The following is a 20,003-nucleotide window of genomic DNA, read 5'->3' as shown; positions in this document are numbered from 1 at the left end:
ACAGAACCATCTTCCATATCTATGTTGAAGAGAATGACCGAACTCAGTATTGCTAAGGAATGTCACCCTTGACCAGTTATAATAATATTTTTAATATAATTGATAGACAGTGACCGATTCCCATGTGGTCAGCAAGTAAGGAATGATATTATTGTCATGAGCAGCGATATTGATACGAAAGACATTAATAGTGATTCAGACATTACTAGGAGTGATTAAGATTAGTGTTGAATATCATTGATTAGTCATAGAGACTATCGATTTAAGGAAAGAGTGATTGTTTATGCAGAATTAGGGGAATATTGTAAGATCGACACTGACAACCTCTTCTGATGGCCGCGAGGCACTTACTGTGTCGATTACCATCAGATGTTTACAACTCCACATCATTTAACTATATTATCTAACCGATAACTAGAAAGGACATAATAATATCGATATTATGGTTAGCGATCTGTTTAAGAAGACAACGATTAGTAAGAAGGCTAATCGATAACATAATGAAAGGAAGCGGTTAACATAAAGGATCACAATACAGCGAATTAGCATTGAAATGGTGTGATTAGCATAAAGGAAAGGAGATGCTATTAAGACATGTCTTTTGGCATCGTGACTTACCATTCCAATAATATGATATAAGAAGGCATTTACAATCATTCACTAACGGGTGGGAAAAAATTAGTTTTTACACACCTATCTATCTGCAGTGCCCATTCGAGCCTATTGTCAACCTAGTACAGGAAGGGTGATAGCCCATTCCATTGCAAGGTTAAAGGTGCATGATTACAAGATTATATCAGGAAAGGCAACAGAAACTCCAAGTTAGATCATACTCAAGACCAAGCAATTCGCATCATCATTAAGCTAAAGCAGGGACAGCAATCTTATTTGCTCAAGATCTAAAACTATACTTTGTAAATTACAGAGAATTTAGATTCATTACAAGAGGCAGCAATCAATAAGGATCAGACCGTATATTCTTATGCCGGTTATACGCCAGGTGAATCATGAGACTCCATAGCACATCTTGCAAATACATTCTCCTAATCTGTAATCACAGAACTTCTGTGGGATTGGAATTTACAATAGGATCTAGATCTAACTTCTCTGAGAACAATACATAGAAATTGGTATCAGAAATTACTACATAGGGAATTAGATATTACAATCTGAAAGAACACTTCAGGCTCACTAATTAGGCACTTATTGGAGTATTCTTGATATAAGTTTTACTTAGCAATATTTCCATCATATATTTCCAATCAAGACCATAAGAACCAGAAGCATAAAAGACTCAATTAACTGCAAATCAGAGGAGATCTTAGAAGGGACACTACAAACCGTGTGGCAGACCCATAGTCACTACATAGCACTGAAGGACCAGTTAAAAGGGAGAACTACAGCATAAGGTATGAAGGATCTATTTTATTTACTCTAATCTGAAGGCACAGTTGAGCAGCAGCAATTTATAACGTTGAGGCATATATTCCAAATATACAGATCAGAGGGAGCTAGCAAGATAAGTTCTATATTTCAAACTCCTCTTAGTATTATAAATTAAATATTATAATAAAATGTCTTCAGAATTGATGAAATTATATTTTACATTTCTCACATTGAGTTAGAATTGTTGTCTCAGAACCAAATTAAGGTAAATCCCAAAAGGGGACATTACATTGAATTAATATTTATATCGAACAAAGAATATCTATCATGGCATTTGAGTTTAACAAATTGATTTTGAATCAGTATATTGTATTTAAAACTATTTATGGAAATTTTGTTTAGCATATGCATGATATGTGGTATTCTGACCTTAATTCTTGTTTCTAGACTGCAAATATGCATATATTTATGTTCATTTTAAAGACTTGCCAGGAACTTACCCAGCCCAAACAAAATCACCATATCCACATATAAAGGCATATGGTTTTATGTGGCAATAAAGGCTCTAGAGTGTCATGTAACATCCCAAATTCTTAAGTATGAGAGTGTCTCATTCACATTCTAGCCTTGGGCAAGATTTTGGACCATTTCATACTACCTTTCCTTCATCATCCGCTTCCCAATCCTTTGCCTTATACAGGATTTTGGGACTTCTCTTACCTAAGTCCCAAGTTCCATGGTTCCCGTGTTTCAAATCCTTGAACCTTTCATTATCAACATTCCTTGCCCCCACAAACCTACTCCCTTCTATCCCATATTCTTTTAAAGTCCCATTTCCCTCTTTGCACTCAAGTCTAAAGGAAATTGTATTCCTAATCCCTAATCCTCGCCATATCAAATATCCATGAGTGTTGATCTCCACTATATCACAAGCTCCTAGATATTTCCCTCCCACCATACCAAAATATTATCTAATATCATAGAATCCTAAGCTCTGACCTCTACTCCTTGGTTACTCTCAAGTATGTAGAGCTTGGATTTACCTCTCCTCAATTATCTTAGTACCATGTAAGTCACATTCCCAATCCCCACTCGCTTCAACATCAAGTATCTTCAAAGCCCAATCCTCACTCCCTTCTGCATCAAGTATCTTAGAAGCTCAACCATTGCTCCCCTCTACATCGAGTATACCCAAAGTCTAATCCCCACTCCCTCCAGCATCAAGTATTATAGGAGCTTGATCACTACTTCCTCTTGCATTTGCACCCCTCAACATGCAGATCCCTAGACTCCTGCCGTATTGCACCCCTTCACACACAAATTCCCAAGCTCCTGACTTTGGACCTCGAAATATTATCTATGCATCCTTATGGCATGCATTTCCCTAGACCCTCGCCTTTGAGCATGACTTTGACCAAACTCCTACCATTTAAATGAAGAATTTCATGTACCACCATGCACATTCAAGGATGCAATTAATGACCTCATTTGAATACAAATTGTGGACAGAAACTCATAAACACCTCTTCACACATCTGAACCCCATGCCAGGCCTTCACCCTTATAAATTTAGGTAGCTTCAACATTTTTGAGATCTTTTGACCAAGGATGAAAAAATTGCCGATAAATCGTATGAATCGCAATTTATCGAGAGTTAAAACCCAAAACAATTTAATCTTCGAAAAAATCGGCAATGACTTTTAGCTAAAAATCGCGAGTTTTTCCAGAGAAACAATCACGAGAAAATTGCGAACAAATGCCGAAAAATCGCATTTAAAAAAGTCATTTCATTTTTTTATAAAAACCCTAAAAAGATCACGTGAAATTTTAAATTTTTTTACCCCCAAAGAAGGCGAAATTAGGCACGCAGGAGAAAATAGGCATCTAAATACGTTTAGGCTTAGCCATAGCATTTGCTGAATCTCACGGAAGAAATCCGAAATACGTCGACCTTCATAAAAAACTGAAAAATTCGTCCGCTGAATAAAATCTTTATTTTTTATGTTTTTCTCTTCGCTATTAAACTAAGTTATGTTTAATGTTCTTTTCTTTATAAAAAGACACGCGATGTCCTCCAAGCTTTGAAATTAAATAATGTGAGTGCAACTTTTAATTAACGGAATAGGTGCCCCCATTTTCCATTTTTTATAAAATTTAATATATTAAAATGTATCAATATTGTTTTATTTTGTTTTTATCTTTTTTAATGTATTATAACATTACACATTAAAAAATAATATTTTGAAATAGATTTTTTATAATTTTAATTATTAATAATATGTGTATATGTGTTTTTTAAGAATATTTTAAGAAATTATATATTTTCAAATGTTCGATAATTTTGCCAATTTAGTGCCGATTAATTGCCAATTTTTTGTTGATTCCCGAGTTTTTAAAAATTTTCAGCCAAAAGATTTATTGCTGATTAAGATATTTACATCTTTGCTTTTGACATCATATCAACAAAACCTAACCCTAGTTCAAGCACTTAAGTTCAACTATATGATTTGAGGATGAAAGCCCTTGGATCTAGAGATCATTAGATTCAACCCCATTGATTTCCTAGAGGTTGGAGAACAAAATCCCTCTAGTTTCTTGAGGGCAGCATCTTCATATAGAGGTTGCACCTGCACTTCAAGCTTGGAGAATTTCAGCAATTTGGACATTTCAGTGATTTGGGGTATTTTCTGAAAATATTTGCAATCTTAATCAAAAAATCTTCCAGCAGATTTTACAATCATTTGAAGCAGAAATACATTAAAGAAAATATTAGAATGAATATCCACTTTGAGCATGTGTGTGTGAATGTTTCTTTTCTGTCAATGCACTTAATGCCAAAATATTTTTGTGAGTATTCCAGATCTGAGCATTTCACATAAATATTTGTCATGAGTATTTTAGATCTAAGCATTTTACATGAGCATTTAGCTAAGGGTCATTACTTATTGTCAGCCAAAAAAGGCATTATGGTGGGTTATTGGGAACTTGGAACTAAATGGCTTGAGAAAGGCCATAATTAAAGCACGTGTCATCATGGAAAAGATGAGAATTAATGAATATCCCTTAGGGAATTCCATGGTTGTTTTAGAGGTAGTTTCTAATACCACCTTTTTTTTCTGAGACTGTACCTGTTTTCATTACCTATTCATTGACAGAATCATGTCTGAAAATAAAACATTCATTTAGAGTAAATGGTCACATCAAATTGTTTGAAGCATCAACTTTCACTAGTCTGTTAGATTCTCAAAAATGAAATACTCACATTTGCTAATTTCATCTTGATGCGGAGGTCTGGTCGATCAGATCCATACTGATCCATTGCTTCAGTATAAGTAACCCTTGGAAAAGAAACTGGAAGTCCAATCCCTAGAATCTCATGGAAAACCTGCAATAATAATTTGTGATACACCCATACAAATTTAGTCTTAAAAAAATCACAATAAATAGAAGCAATTTGAGTACACCCTTATAGGCTCATTACTCTCAACCACCAGCCCAATTAAACTACGGACATGTCTTATCAAATCTTCATTGAGCTTCAACATGTCATCCATTGGTGTGAAAGCCAACTCCATATCCAGTTGTGTAAATTCAGGCTGCCTATCTGCTCTCAAGTCTTCATCCCGAAAACACCTGAAATAGAAATTATAAACAAAATTTAAGTTCAATGCATAATGCAATACTTTCTTTGCAGTCAGCAAGTAGCTTATTAACTGTTATCATGCCAAAAAAATCATTCAGTGACTGGTAGCGCTCAAGTTTTAACCAGCTTGAAAGTTGATTATAGATGAATCAGAAAGAGAAAGCGAAAACCACTATTGACTGTGATTTAAACAGCTTAGAAAGTTCTTTGAAATAGACAAAAAAATGGGAACCTGCATATTAATATCCATAATTATTGAGTCATAGGCATCACCTTGCAATTTGATAGTATCTATCGTAGCCTGAGACCATTAACATCTGTTTGAACAGCTGGGGACTTTGTGGCAAGGCATAAAATTCTCCTGGCTTCATAAAGCATAACACAAAGTAGAGTTATACAAGAATAAAAATGGAAGTTACCCTGCCAAGACTTATTCCAATTCCCTGCAGGAAAGCACATAATCAAAAAACCATCTTGCTTCTCACATATGTTCATTAAATTACACAGTTCAGATTTCTAGTTGAGCTTATCCTTTAATCATGATTTAAGATGTTTTCACAAAGTTCCTGCTATAACCTATGGTAGATTGCCACAACAAAATGATTACCCCCTTCCTAACATCCTATTCATACAATAAGTTTCTCGTGTAAGGTAATGAAAATGGAGGCCACAAACTACTGAGGCATCTCTCCATATCTTAGATCAGCTCTCTTTAACCATGCTTAATATGTTGAAAGGTGTTTTCATTATTTAATGTTCTACAGCTCTACTCAAACAAGAACGGAATATGGTCCCATCCTACAGTTCAATAAGTTACGATGCATATTTATCAGCCAGAAATGACACAAATTAGCAAATTCAAACAAATACTCTTTTTGCCAAAAGATAAAATCATAGATTTCACCTTCTTGGTTACCAGAATTAGCATTCTATACTCATAACTTCAACAGATCTATTGACTATGCATATTTTATGATAGACTACCAACTGCCTGATTAATTCACTTTGTCCAATATTAAGATTTTAAGAACAGAAGAGGTAACAATCTAGAACCCAGAGTGAATCCTTCCAGAACATATTCAAAATCTTGTAGCATTGGAGACTTATGCCACTAATTATAATAAAAATGAGTAAAACACCAACTTCATCTTCCACACCAAAACCTATCTTGGTTACCAACTAGGTTATTGGGTCAATCTGTCAGTATCTAATCATTCTATCATTTTTGTTTCTCATTACCCTTCTCCCAACATACTACATGATTTCTACACTTATGTCATGCACCTGCTCCCTCTTTTATAAATTGTCTTTCTATATGTACTTATTTATGTTTCTTTGTCCCTTGCACTTTCTGTCTAATCTTTTCCCCATACCAAACCCCTCAGCCTACTCATGCTATACCACTTTATTCCTACATACCATCACCTTCTAAGAATTTCCAGAGTTTTTTCATATCACATGGTAGATCACTTGTTTTTCAAGATGGCCTGCCAACTACCTTTCATTCCCCAGACTCCCCCATTGGCATATAACTCATTCATTATAATTGGGCATAAATGGATTTCCAAACAAGAGTTTTAATAAATCTACAAAAGAAAATATTAATAACTCAACCCAACAAATCCAACTGGTAAGGCATAGTAAGATTTTCCCAGAATACAAAGATAGTGATTTTAAAGTTATAACATGGCAACTCAAACAAAGCATTAACTGTAATATATATGGGCATCAAGAATTTTCACATAGAACGGACAGGCAACAAGTTAATAAAAGCAGAAATTAATTTTTTATTGTAAATTTGGTAGGTAGCACCACTGAAAATGCAATCTTTACAGAGAAGAAGACCAGAGATGGTTGGCCAAGCATTACACAGATCTGACAATACCGTACTCCCTTCCTTGGCGGTATACAATATATTTAAAGAACCCGACGGTTGTAGAGAGGTACACAACCGTCAACCAACCGACACATAACTACCGAGAGTGACAACCACTTAATACAATTAATTAATACAATGTCAGGTGACCAAAATTATCAAACATAACCATATGCATTTTATGCCAACTACACCCATCTGGAATGTCGATGCAACTTTGAACTCTTGGGTCGGCAGCTAACTGCATTTGAATATTATTCAACTCTCCAACAACTGGTACTTCTATCTTGTCCAGTTGGGTGACCTCCTTTTTCGTCTAGATAGGCATCAATCCCAACTTTCTACACATGGCCAAAGGCATTACATTGCTTGAAGCACAAGAATCTATTAGATAGTTGTGTAGGAGTTTACCAAAGATTTTGATTGAAACCAAGAAAGGAACAAGTTCATCCCTTCCTTGGTAAAAGATTGCAGGTTTTCTTCTTTGGTCACTTGTATTGTTGACCTCAACTCCTTATTTCTTGTTGAGTTTCTTTGTTCCCAACTTGTGCTTGAATGGTATTGGCAAAGGCTTGCCTTACAGGTTCACTAACTCCCTTTACTATTTCTTACCTTTCTGTTGCAGGATCATTTTGTGGCGCACATTCACTGGTCAGAGTATTCTGATTCTTTGGAGCATCAAGTGAGCTTTGCACCATCCCTATGAAGTTCACAGGTTGTTGCAGTGCATCAAACGTGTTGTAGGGCATCAGTGGCACATCTTGAACCACATTTGTATTATGCACCTGATTAGACTGGGAGTTATTAGGCATATTCCTCTGAGTATTCAGTGTGCTTTGAGGAATACTTCTTGTCAGGGGAGCATCATTCAAGCTCCCTAATAAAATATCCCGGATCTCCGGAACTCTCATCAACTCAAACAAAGGCAAGCTCACCTTTATCTTCTTGAACTCTTCTAACACATAAAAGCTTACCCTTTTGAGTTCCTCCCAAGGAGGATTCTCCTGTTGTCTCCTTTCTACTTGTTGAGCAAATGATTGTCCTCTCTCGTTCTGTGGGACAACTTCTTGTCTATATTCCAGTGAACCCCTCGAAAGACTTCGAACATTGCTTCCATTAGGATTTGGAGGAGTTGAGAAATTATTCGGAGGAATTGAAGTGGTCAATGGATGATTCCAATAATTTCTCTGTTATGCCTTCATATTTGCGTTTCCAGACCACTGCTGAAACGCTTGAACCTCACTTGTTCCTTCCACCAGCACACTATTGTAGAGTGGAGGAAAAACATATCCATATTTTTCAAGAGGTTCATTTGGAGAGACAGATTGATATTTTGGCGCCTCCACAGGGCCATTTGCTGATGTTGGAGGAAATTTCTTATTACCCTGTGGTAGCGTGTAATCTTGGAATTCAAGTGGAAATCTAAAATCCTCTATGATTAATGCTTGATCATAGCTTGGTGTTGGGACTAACTCATAACCCAATGTCAGAGGATTTTCAGGTACTTCATAATTTTTCATTTCCCTTCTGAAGATACCAGCAGCTACTTGGAATTCACAGCATTGTAGCTCAAAGTGTTGATCTGTATTGTGAAGTCTACACCAATTTGACAAGGCAGCTTCTACAAGGAAAACTTTGTCTATCGATCGGTTCTCGGAGGGTGGTGGATTATCCACCGATGAAGGTACTCCTCCATTGTTTGGTGATGTATTCCACGTTCTCTTTGTGGAATCCTTGATTATTATTGTTATTCTGAAAACCATGATTATTATCTTGCTGTCGTGAATTGTGCCCTTAACGGTTTTCTTGGTGATTGGGAGGATTAATTTGATATCCTTTGTTGGCACCTTGATGTGCCTAATAATTCCTTTGCATATTCTGCATCTAGCTATTCTAATTTTTGAGGTAAGTCACCTCAGTTGAAAACTTCTTCACTTGCTCAATAAGTTCTTTTATCTCATCCTTTTCTTCTTGAAAACTGGAGGAAGACATTGTGTTCTGCAGATAAAGCGGTTGTGGTGGCAGCACTTGTGACATTAGAGCTCCTGGATGTGGCACTAATTGATTTGCAGGAGCGGGAACTCGATTGATAGCAAGGGCATAATTAGTTGTGCCCATTTGTCCAAAGTAAGTGGGCGTCCCTACAACAATTACTGGCTATCGGAGACCGATCTTGACAGCTTCGTCATAGGCCGCTTTCAAATCATTTGGATTGGCTTGTTGAGCAAAAATAGAAGTAAAACAATCCAAGGTTGCATAATAGATTTATCCGGCCGCTTCATCATTCACGTTGTACGGCGTACACAGTCTTGAATAGGCCCTTTGAAATCTATGCTTGAAGGCACCAATTGGTTCCCATTCTTCCCTTCTCACTTCAATGAACTATCGATATATCTCTGTAAGAGAAATAGGCAATTTGAACTTCCCTAGGAACGTATCCTTCAATTGTTGCCATGTTGAAATTCAATCCACTAGCAGATTGATATACCAATAAAATGCTTCCTCACCTAATGAATATGGAAATAATCTGCAAGCGACATCCTCATTCTGGATATCTCTATTCTGGAGAGTATCCTCAAACACTTTGATATGCTCATTAGAAATGTGGTTGACATGATTGACATAGAATTTGGAACAAAAATGTACTAGGTTCTTGGGCATATCATGATAAGAAGTGAATGTCGTGAGAGGAGAAGCATTTGCTAGATGCCAAGCAGCCATTGCTTGAACTGGTTGTTGCTGAACAATTGTTGGTGCTGGTATTTGAACGGGTCCTTGTCGATTACTTGCACGAGCTACTCCTTTCACTGGTCGCTGAGGTGGTGGAGTCTGAAATAGACGAGTAAGATCTTCCACACTTGGTGAATCCTAACTTGTTGAAGCTTCTTTCTTCCCACATCTTGGCTTAGTAACCAATTTCAACTCTTGTAATTCCTTCGCTCCTAAAGTCGATCTCAAAATTCTTTGATGCCTTTTTGGTGAGAAAGAGTTAATGTGATCCAATGTCTCTTCAAATTTAGCTTCTTAACTTACTGACGAGGAGGAAGTGGAGCGAGTGGAAATCTTTGGTTGAGAAGTTCTCTGTCAATTGCTACTCCAATCTCGATGGCTTTCTCTTCTTCTCACAACACAAAGCTAACTCCCATATACTGAGGTGCACTTGTCATCAATTTCCAAGAAAGATCGGCTAGTCCTGAGATCATATATTCTTGATGATTGTTGAATCCCAAATTCAGCTGCAGAACAAGAGGTGATCATCTAGGCAGCAACAACATCTCAGTTCATCTGAATACTTTTCCTTGAAAAATGGATTTCTTCTTCAATGAAATTTCTACAGTGGCCCTCCTTCTAGTGCCAATCATGTTGACGGGCGTTTTGTGACCGCACCAACACAGAATAAAGTTTCCCATTGGCTACCTTATCCTCTCTTGATCAAAGTCAAATGTATGGTAAGATTGCAGGAAGATCATACAATGACTCCAAGGCTTCGATTGCGTACTAACGACTTTATGTGGATATAGGCTCGTGTGGTGATGTTACTAGTAATCCAAGGGAACTTACGCACACTTCGAAGAAGCCATTGAAAAATTTATAACTTTCAAGCAGATTTTACACAAATTATTTGACTATGAATGGCTCTTTTTGAGACTTATTGATTGGATAATACTGAAAGTAAAAGGGAGAGTGTTTACAAAACTACTCTAATTCTACAACTCAATAGATGGCAATGCTTCCGATGAGATCAACCACACTTCACTTCACCACTTGATGACAACTACATGAAGCAGGTGCAATCTTCAGGGTCGTGTTTTAGTGATTTTAAACTATCAATGAACACCATCAGAGAACAATATTCACCTAACAATTTAAATTAAGTGCAAATATATAATAGGTCGGTCCAACCTTGCACTATTGATAAAAAATCATCTATCAACAAAAGGTATGAGCAACCAATCTTCACCTTAAAACATTGCAATCAACCTTGTTCATCTAAATGCTTGAAATAAATCTACTCTAAGTGAGGAAAGCAAAACCATGCAAACCAAGAAATAACACAAGTGTACACCATCAGAGAACAATGTATCACAGTTTATTACTTCAATAGCTTATCACAACAATTTCATGAAAATCTCCCCCCTTCACAAATGAAGGGGTAACCCCTCTATATAGCCCTCCAGCTTGAAAATAGACGGCCTAGATTACAAACCGATCAACCACTAAGATTCAACGTGCAAACCCTAATTAGAGTTTGACCAAAGATTCCAAGTTTATGACACCACATAGAGGGAAAATACATTAATGATGCACTACGCCCATTATCAATTAATTCCTTCTTGCTAAAAATGGCACCCATTGTATATTAAATGCACCAGTTCTTTCAAACTCGCCCAACATGTAATAAATGCACCACAATGCTAAAATTCACCCATTGTGAAATGAATGCACCACTATCTCCAAAATCGGCCACACGCAAAAGATGCTCCATTATCTCATTAAATACGACGACTACCATGCATTGAATCAGCTGCCACTTGGCCAAATATTCCAGCAATGAATGCACCACCATGTCGTCATGCGGTCAAAAGATTCTCGTCCAAAATTGGACGACTACTATCTCTCTCATTAATGGCAAATGCAATGAATTTAGCAATGACGACCTCCAATTCTCCTACGAAGACACTTGGCACATTCTCCATCTTGAATTCAAGCAAGGAAATATCTTCTTCGCACTTAGAGAAAAATTGCTCCCAACTTGCTGCCATTTCCTAAGTCCTTCGCATCGTGTCGGAGAACAAGGAAACATTTTCTAAATGTGCCTTGGAAAAGGATTCCACAAAGAAGTACTCGTACAATCTGTTCTTCAAGAAGTCAACTGTCAGCTCCTCCTCAGTCAACCTTCTAGCAAATAATGCCTCAACTACGTTGAGGACTTCTTGTATCTTCCTAACTGAGTCTTTTAATGATGTAGATTCCATCTTGAATCTTTCAAAAGATTCTTTTCCAATGCAGACGGCATAGAACCATCGTGGGAAGTCATAAATTTCATTTTCCTAGACAAACTTCCCATTAATCAAAAGCCTGTTTGGGAACTTTCATCAATGCTCTTAGTCACAGAATAGTCAAATGCTGATAAATTTGCACATCTTCCCATTAACTATCCACAATTCAAGCCTATTCAAGATAGCCTGAATTCTCCATTGAATTTGAGCTAAGTCTTGAATTTTCCAGTCGAAGCGAAGACATCTTCCACCCATTCCTTAGCATATTGAGCCCTTCTCCATATTTTTTCAACGTCACTTACGGATTCTCTGGAAAGAGGAACAAATGATGAATCTTCCTCTCTGAGTGGATGCTTTAGGCTCCACACAAATTCACACAAGGCCCTATTTTAGCTCTTTTGCCTCTTATTCTTCTCCATCCTTTTCATTTGCTCTTTCAGTGCTAAGGATGATTCATCGAAATCTTCCACCACCTGTGTTGTGGAAGCACGCCCTAAATTGACTTTTCTGATCACATATTCATCGGGCATGATTTCACTTTTGTCTTTATCTACTCTAGGATCAGCCAAATGCAACGTTCTAGATCCCGACTCAATTCTTGTAATCTTTGAAAACTTCCTAGCTGCCTACTTCTCTGCTGGTTTGTCTATTTTATTGAGAAGTTTCTCCAATCCCTGTGCAGGATCCATTTCTTCTTCCGGCTCTGTCCTCATCCTTTCCTTCAACCAGTCTGGAGCAGCTATTAGCTGATTTTGAACCTCAATGTGCATTTGTTCCTACGAAACTTCCTCCAAGTCTCTAAGAATTGTTTCGATGAAACCATCCTGATCCTATTGTTTTGGATTGGGAGGAAGTTCCTACCCTAGACTTTCCAGCTGAACAGGTCTATGAAAGGCACCAATGCCAAGAATATTCTGAGCCTGTGCAGTGACATTATCATTTTCTTGTGACTGGCTCCTTGCAACTTCCTGTGCGAACATTTCAATTTCTTGCACGCTAGAAGAACTAGCCGGTGATTGTGTTTCCTCCACCCTTGGCCTTTTCTGTTGTGGCTCTTTCAGTTGGACTTCTTTTCTCTTCTTTGTTCTTGACTTCTTAGGAACATTCTTCTCTTTACTTTGCTCTGTCCCTTCCTACGGAATTTCTTCTTCTCCGGTTTGGGCAGCTGATGACCCCTCAATTGCTTCACTATGGGAATCTAGGTTTGTCATCAACTGGTAAGTCAAGCAAGCATTACTTGCCTTTAACTTCGCGATGTGTTGTTCAACCCAGTACCATGTGGATTTTAGAACTAACCTACTTAAAATAATCAAATCATCAACCTCCAGCTCTAACCAATCTGAAGCCTAAATAGGCCTATCCTTTAGATTTTCATATTGCGATTGAACCACATTCTCATCTTCCTTGACTTGATCTGGCACCTGAATAACTTCACAAAGTCTTATCATGTCAAAGGACAATTTGGAGAACATTCTTTTGCTAATTTCAAAATCATCCCTAGCATTTGCCTAGTAATCCTCCAACTGGATTTTAGGCTTTTGCTTCACTCCGGTAACCATCCTAATTTTGTTGTACGGATCAAAGTAAGACCTAGCTGTATGGGATGCCAACTGATAAAATGAGAGTTCATCTATGGACTTTTTAGCTACCGCCAATGTCGGACACATCTCCGCATAATCGCCTAGGACAATTGGAAATTCAATGGATAGTTTCTTCTTCTTTTGGATTTTGTCGTAGGCGGTCAACTACCTAGTGAGCTCTAGAAGCACCATCTTGTTTGTTGGATACCTTGGTAACTTATGCAGCTGAAAAGAAAACCCTTGGACTCGGATGCAGAAAAACTTTGGAAATTGAATGTACCAGGCTCCAAACTTGTGTATCAGCTTTCTGGCTTCCTACGACAACCTTGTGTGGAGTCCACCTTGTAACATCCTAGTTATGTGCATTGTGAAGGTGTCACTAACTCACTTGAAAGTAGTATTATACAAGTACAATTGCGGCTAGCACTAGTGAACTTTTAACTGCCCTGGTCCACATCCCATGGGTCCCTTTCGTAGCAAGCCATCGAATTTGCCCATTCTTGCCAGCAAATAGATGACATATGAACTCATATAAAAAGATTGGTTCTGCTTCCGCTTCAAATTCTTCAGCTACTCATGCAAGTAATGGCTGATCAATCTTGCCCAATCTACTATTCCATTGCCTTCCATTACTTTGCTGATGAAAAAAAACATCCAAGTTTCGAACATGAAGGCATGTGGGCATCCCATAATTCTACTCAACACCATCATGAGGTCAGCATACTCTTGCTTGAAGTCAAAACTAGTGATCTGCTTAGGCATCTTGGAAACATGCGGTCTTGACTTCTGCATCCAAACTGTGTTAATTATTCTGACACATCCTTCCACGTTGGCATCATATATCATCACTGCTCTCTCTTTGGTCTTGTAAGTTGTGGATTGGCATGCCGAGATTCCAAATGTCTCTCCAATTGCTTCATCTGTTAGGTTGGCCAGAAGCTTGTCATCTAGTGCCAAAATCGCTCTTCTTTCAGCATTATAGTGCTTTGCACACACCAAAAGCAGCTCCGACAACTGGATGGCTAGAGGGAAACCGGCAGCTGAGACAATTTCACTCTCGACAAACTTGATGGAAAGGGTTGACGGAGCACATCCGATTGTTCCAGAAATTTTGTTCCGGAACTCTCGTAGCTAGAAAGTTCCTAAGTTGGTGTCGCTGATCTCTTTCCACTTTCAAATAATCTTTTGACTCTGGAAGGAATCCTTTCATCTCATTCTCGATCTGCGATTGTCGAGAAGTGCTTGCAGCCTTACAAAATTCCGCCATTCCTACAAAACAAAAATAAATTATTATAATCATCATAAGGAATTTAATAAAACGAAGGAGAAGAAATTCCAAGCTTGGAATAAAATAAAACTTTCGCAAACAAGAACGTCTGGAAAAATAATAAACTCTTCGCTTTTGACTTTTCTCCACCTCTTTCTAACTTCGATTTTCTCCAATAAGCGTTGTGAGAAATGAATTCCAATTTATCATTTAAATAGAATTTCCTTACCAAGTTCCAAGCTTGGAATAAAATAAAACTTTCGCAAACAAGAACTTCTGGAAAAATGATAAACTCTTCGCTTTTGACTTTTCTCCACCTCTTTCTAACTTAGATTTTCTCCAATAAGCGTTGTGAGAAATGAATTCCAATCTATCGTTTAAATAGAATTTCCTTACCAAGTTGCTAAGTTGGCAAGAGTTTAAACTTAGCAATTGAATTTAAAATACATCATGTTTCCCTTGACAACTCACCAGGCAAATGGGCCCTGTCATCAACGCTGAGTTCAAAAATGGAAATTTCCATAAATTCTTAAGTTATGTGCCATAAGTGTAGAATATTCCCTTTGCATGTCGCCAACTCATTGATTGTTAAAATCTTTCCATTTTGGATTCAAAAGGATATTTTGAAAGATTTTCCTTCCTTGAAAGAATTTTGACAAATTTATCCGCTTCAGTAGGAATTCTATTCGTGTGGATTTTTGGAGAGAAAATTCTTGTAGAGAAAGAACTCTATTCGTGTGGATTTTTGGAGAGAGAAAATTCTTGTAGAGAAAAATTTTAATCTTAAGGGAATTTTTTTCGTGTTTTTGAGTTCATCTCAATCTAAAGGGGATTTTTGATCAATCAATCACTTTCCCTATTTTTTTGGAATTTTTTCCATTCTGAGCTCTGGAATTTAGGAGAGAGAAAATTCTCACTTAGTCAATTTTTTCTATGCCTTGGAATTTCTTCATCTTGGGCATAATTTTATCCCAAGGAACGATTTTTTTGAAATCTTTAATTTTTTCCTCCTTGGCCATGAATTACTATGTCATTTTTGCCCTTGGTCATACTTTCAATTGGGAGGAGGAATTTTAAAAATCATGGAGTGACTTCCTGTTGTGGATAATTATGCCATATTGTAATTAGAATGTTAAGTGTGTTCAAGGTCGGTGATTACGTGACGGTTGCCGACAATTGGCATCGAACAACCTGTATCGACACCTATATATATGTACATGGGCTTCGATTTCGATATGTGATAGGCGGAAGGGAAACTATGTTTTGAATGTACTAGTATTGTGGAATCAATGAATACAGACATATGTGTTCTTCTCGCTTGCATCCTTGTGTGCTGCTACCTTTTCTATATTCCTCTTATGTTATGCATTGAATGCACACACATCCCTCAAGGGCAAAACATCTGGCATCATTGCCGAATTAAACCTGGAATGACGGGAGCGTACTACATGGCATGACGATAATTGGACAACCAGTGAACGAGGGGACAAGTAGCAATCCCGAGGAAGAGCCGACGGAGTTGTTTGAAGGAGAGAGGGCACTGACAAGGGACTTCACCTGCATCTTACAAGCATCAATTGAAACTTACATAAGAAGGGAAGCCACCAAGAAGGACGTTCCTAAGAGCGTTGTGTGGAGTGCCCTTGGTGTAAGTCTAGCGGTGAACCAGTTGATTAATAACTTGCCTAGCCTGTTGGCACAAGCATTTCTTGCCCTACAAACTCGTCAAGAGGAAACCTACCGTGAGAATCGTTAACAAATTTTACAACAATTCCAAGAGAGGAGTCGACGAGAGGAGGAGGAACGTCACGAAGGCCGTCGAAGAACCTTCCACTCGACAGAACGTAGGAATTGATGCTCGTGACGCTGAACAAAGACCGAAATCGTGTATCGAAGAGACAAGAGGAAGACGAACACGAGGCAGCAGCGAAGGCACTAAGATTGGAGCAACAAGCCAAACGTCGACAACGATTGAAGAAACTTGTTGAAGAAGGAAGCGGAAATGGCAATGATGGCCCAGGTGGTGAGGGCCAAGTTTATGTGCTAATAGAAAGCACTAGAAAGCGGTTGGGGGACCTTTCCCTCACGTTGGAAGAGATTGGTGACAAGAGTACGATAGAGTCATACACGCCATTTAGAGGTATCGAGACCAAGAGAGAAGAGGGGACCGAGACCGAGAACAAAGGGGTGGGAGATACCAGTGCGACCGAAGGTGTCGAGAGGACACAAGGGCACGGTACTAGAAGCAATCTGTTCGGTTCGGGCTTATCACATCCTGGTGGTCAAAGTAACCTAGTGGGACCCAACGTACCAAATCTGAGCAGAGCACTGTCTGGAGGACCAGTGTACGGAGCACAGTTTACCGTTTGAGGTTTAGTGTCCGGAGGATCAATTCCTGGAGGTTCAATGTCCGGAGGATCAGTTTTGGAGTGTCAAGTTCCGGAGGGCAGACTAGGCCGCAACCAAGGAGCCTGATGTCGAACAGGCAAAAGTTGCGTAAGTTCAATGGAGACGAGAAAGAAAACCCTGTACGGCATTGTCGTACGTGTGAAACAATTTGGTCGTCCAATGGAGTGACCGACAAGGTTGAATGGGTGGGGCAGTTCCCCACCACCCTACGCAGGGTAGCCATCGACTGGTACTCCGATACAGACAAGACGAAGGTAGGAACTTGGGAGGAGTTGCAGAAAGCCTTCAAGACTGACTTTCGACTCCTTCGGGACGACAATGAAATCGTCGCCGAAATCTTGTGCACAAAGTACTGGAAGAACGAGAAAGTACGAGCATGCAACCAGAGACTCAAAGAATTGCTCGGAAAGATGGATAATAAACCTGCTCATGGATTGAAAAAGCGATGGTCCGTGGAAGGACTGAGATCCTCTCTCAGAAAGAAGATGAAGATTGTCCCTCCTCCCTCGTACGAGGACGCATACAACCGAACCATGGACCTCGAGAGCGAAGGCAAGACCTCGAAGAGGAAAAAGGATAAATCATCGGGTGACAATGGTTCCTCTGAGAGCAGTAGTGACGAGGAATCGAGCAAGAAAGTTCACGCTCTATAGAAGGACATCCATAGGATGATGAAAGAATTCAAAGCAATGAAAGGAAGCAGCAATAAAAACGAACGGGACTTATGGTGCGCAGATTGCAAGGAGAAAGGCCACACTAAGGGTACATGTCCGAAGAAAGCTTTCTGTGACATTTGTCAAGTACTGGGACACCCCACCAAGGAGTGCCTGTACAATATGAAAACAAGAAGCACCCAAGTGCTTTTGACCCAGGAGCAACCTTCCACAGCCACGATAGCTGCTAACCCACAGCAATCGGCCAATACCACAGCATCTTCTGGCGAGTACAAAAATAATAGACGAGGAAAGAATAACAACAATAGCACCCACAAAGTGCAGTATGATGCAAAAGGCCGCCCAATGATCCAGTGTCGAGCCTATAATGAATGGGGACACTATGCACATGATTGTCCCAAGGGAGACACCTCTCAGCATATGTGTCGGTGGTGCAGGCCAAGAGATAACGACGACAGGAGTTGCCTGAAGTCTGGAGTAAATTTGTTAACCATTGAAAAGTCCAATGAAAGGGAGACGCTCACCATCACTAGAGCAGAAACAAAGAAGGCTACTTATCCTGACCCCCATACAGAGAAGGAACGAATACGGGCAACCAAGGCTAATATTGAGCGGGAAATGAGGAAGAAGCCCTGAGAAACCCCGACAAGTACATCGGCTGAATCCGAACAAAACATCCTCCGACAAGTGTTGCAGACCGAGGTACCTGTCAAACTCCACCTCCTTAACACCATGCCGAGATTAAGAGAAGCCATCACTAATGTCGTAGAAGTGTCGATCCATACAGCAACACTTCACACAGAGGTGTCGGTCAGCCCCTCGACTGACCCCATGTTGTTGGCGGTGAACAACGGGAAACACCCGGCAGTGGTGGAAATGCGGATATTGGGTACGATCCTCATGGACACCATCATAGACGGAGGGTCCGGGGTGAATGTAATCCTTGAGGAGACGTGGCGGAAATTGGGCAAGCCAACACTATGGCCGTCGACCTTCAACCTGGTGGGTGTCGACCAGCACAGTATCAAACCCATTAGGACACTCATTGCTTAGCAGGTGGCGATCAGCACTTAGCCTTTCGTTCTCGACATTGTGTTGATTCCCTTGAACAAAAAGGGCTATGATGCAATCCTTGGAAGAGGCTAGTTGATTAAAGCCCGAGTAAATCACAACTGGAAGCAGAACACAATGTCCATGGTGAAGGGGGGTCGGAAATTCATCATCGACCCCCAGACACAGTTGGTGAGTGAAGAAATGGCATCTTCTTCAAATTTCGACTCCGATGGGGATTCCGGAGTGGATGAGAACAAAAGGGAGCCGAACGACGAAGGTGTTCTGCAATTAGAGGACTGCTCTGAGGAGGAGGGAGTCTCGTTGAATGGGCTATTCCACTAGCAAATGGAAGATTATGAAGTATTCCATCTTGCGTGCCACATGCTGCAAATTGAAGAAGAGCTAGGCGAGAAAGATGAGTTTCCTCCATAATACAAGGAGTATAAGGAGGGAGACGCCGAAAGGAATGATGTTCCAGCATACGAGTTTTCAAAGGACAAAACAATGCGGTACGAAAACCCCACCATGAAGGAGACGAACTTAGGAGATGCTACCACCCCTCGAAATATTTGGGTGGGAGACGATTGGAATCCGGTGCTGAAGGCTGCAGCATTCAAAATTTTCAAGGAATACAAGGACATGTTCGCTTGGTCCTACAAAGATCTGAAAGGAATCCCGCCCAAACTGTGCATCCATCGGATACCATTCGTCCTTGGAGCCCAGCCGGTACGGAAGAGGCCGTACCGCATGAATAAAAACTATGCGGCCAAGGTGAACAAAGAAATCGAGTGGATGCTCCAGGCCAGCATCATATTTCGGGTGGAGAAAAGTGAGTGGGTCTCGCCGATCGTGATCTCGCTAAAGGAGGCCAACCAAATCCGCATCTGCGTGGATTTTCGGTGCCTGAACGCAGTCACCATCAAGGATCCGTTCCCTATACCTTTCATAGATAGCATCCTGAAGGAGGTGATTGGCAATGAAATATACTCATTTCTAGACGACTTCTCCGGATACAATCAAATTTCGATAGCTAAGGAGGACAAGTTAAAGACCACCTTTGTGGTGGAGAATGGAGTTTATGCATACAACTGAATGCCATTCGGTTTGTGCAATGC

General features: G+C 39.5%; 1 protein-coding gene across 3 annotated transcripts in view; it reads right to left on the bottom strand.

Moving 5' to 3' along the window:
- The window catches only part of LOC131071370 (aspartate--tRNA ligase, chloroplastic/mitochondrial), a 126,895-nt gene that overhangs the window by 65,859 nt on the left and 41,033 nt on the right, over positions 1-20,003 (bottom strand). For all 3 annotated transcript variants that reach the window (XM_058007199.2, XM_058007192.2, XM_058007185.2), the window contains exons 6-8: positions 5,303-5,394; positions 4,899-5,019; positions 4,649-4,771 (exon numbers count right to left, since the gene is read on the bottom strand). In XM_058007199.2, the coding sequence (XP_057863182.2) occupies positions 4,649-4,771; positions 4,899-5,019; positions 5,303-5,394 (336 nt within the window). The remainder of the gene's footprint in view (positions 1-4,648; positions 4,772-4,898; positions 5,020-5,302; positions 5,395-20,003) is intronic.

The sequence above is a fragment of the Cryptomeria japonica genome, chromosome 1 (genome assembly GCF_030272615.1).
Source record: "Cryptomeria japonica chromosome 1, Sugi_1.0, whole genome shotgun sequence".
Taxonomy (NCBI): domain Eukaryota; kingdom Viridiplantae; phylum Streptophyta; class Pinopsida; order Cupressales; family Cupressaceae; genus Cryptomeria; species Cryptomeria japonica.
This window is presented reverse-complemented; position numbering and strand designations above follow the sequence as displayed.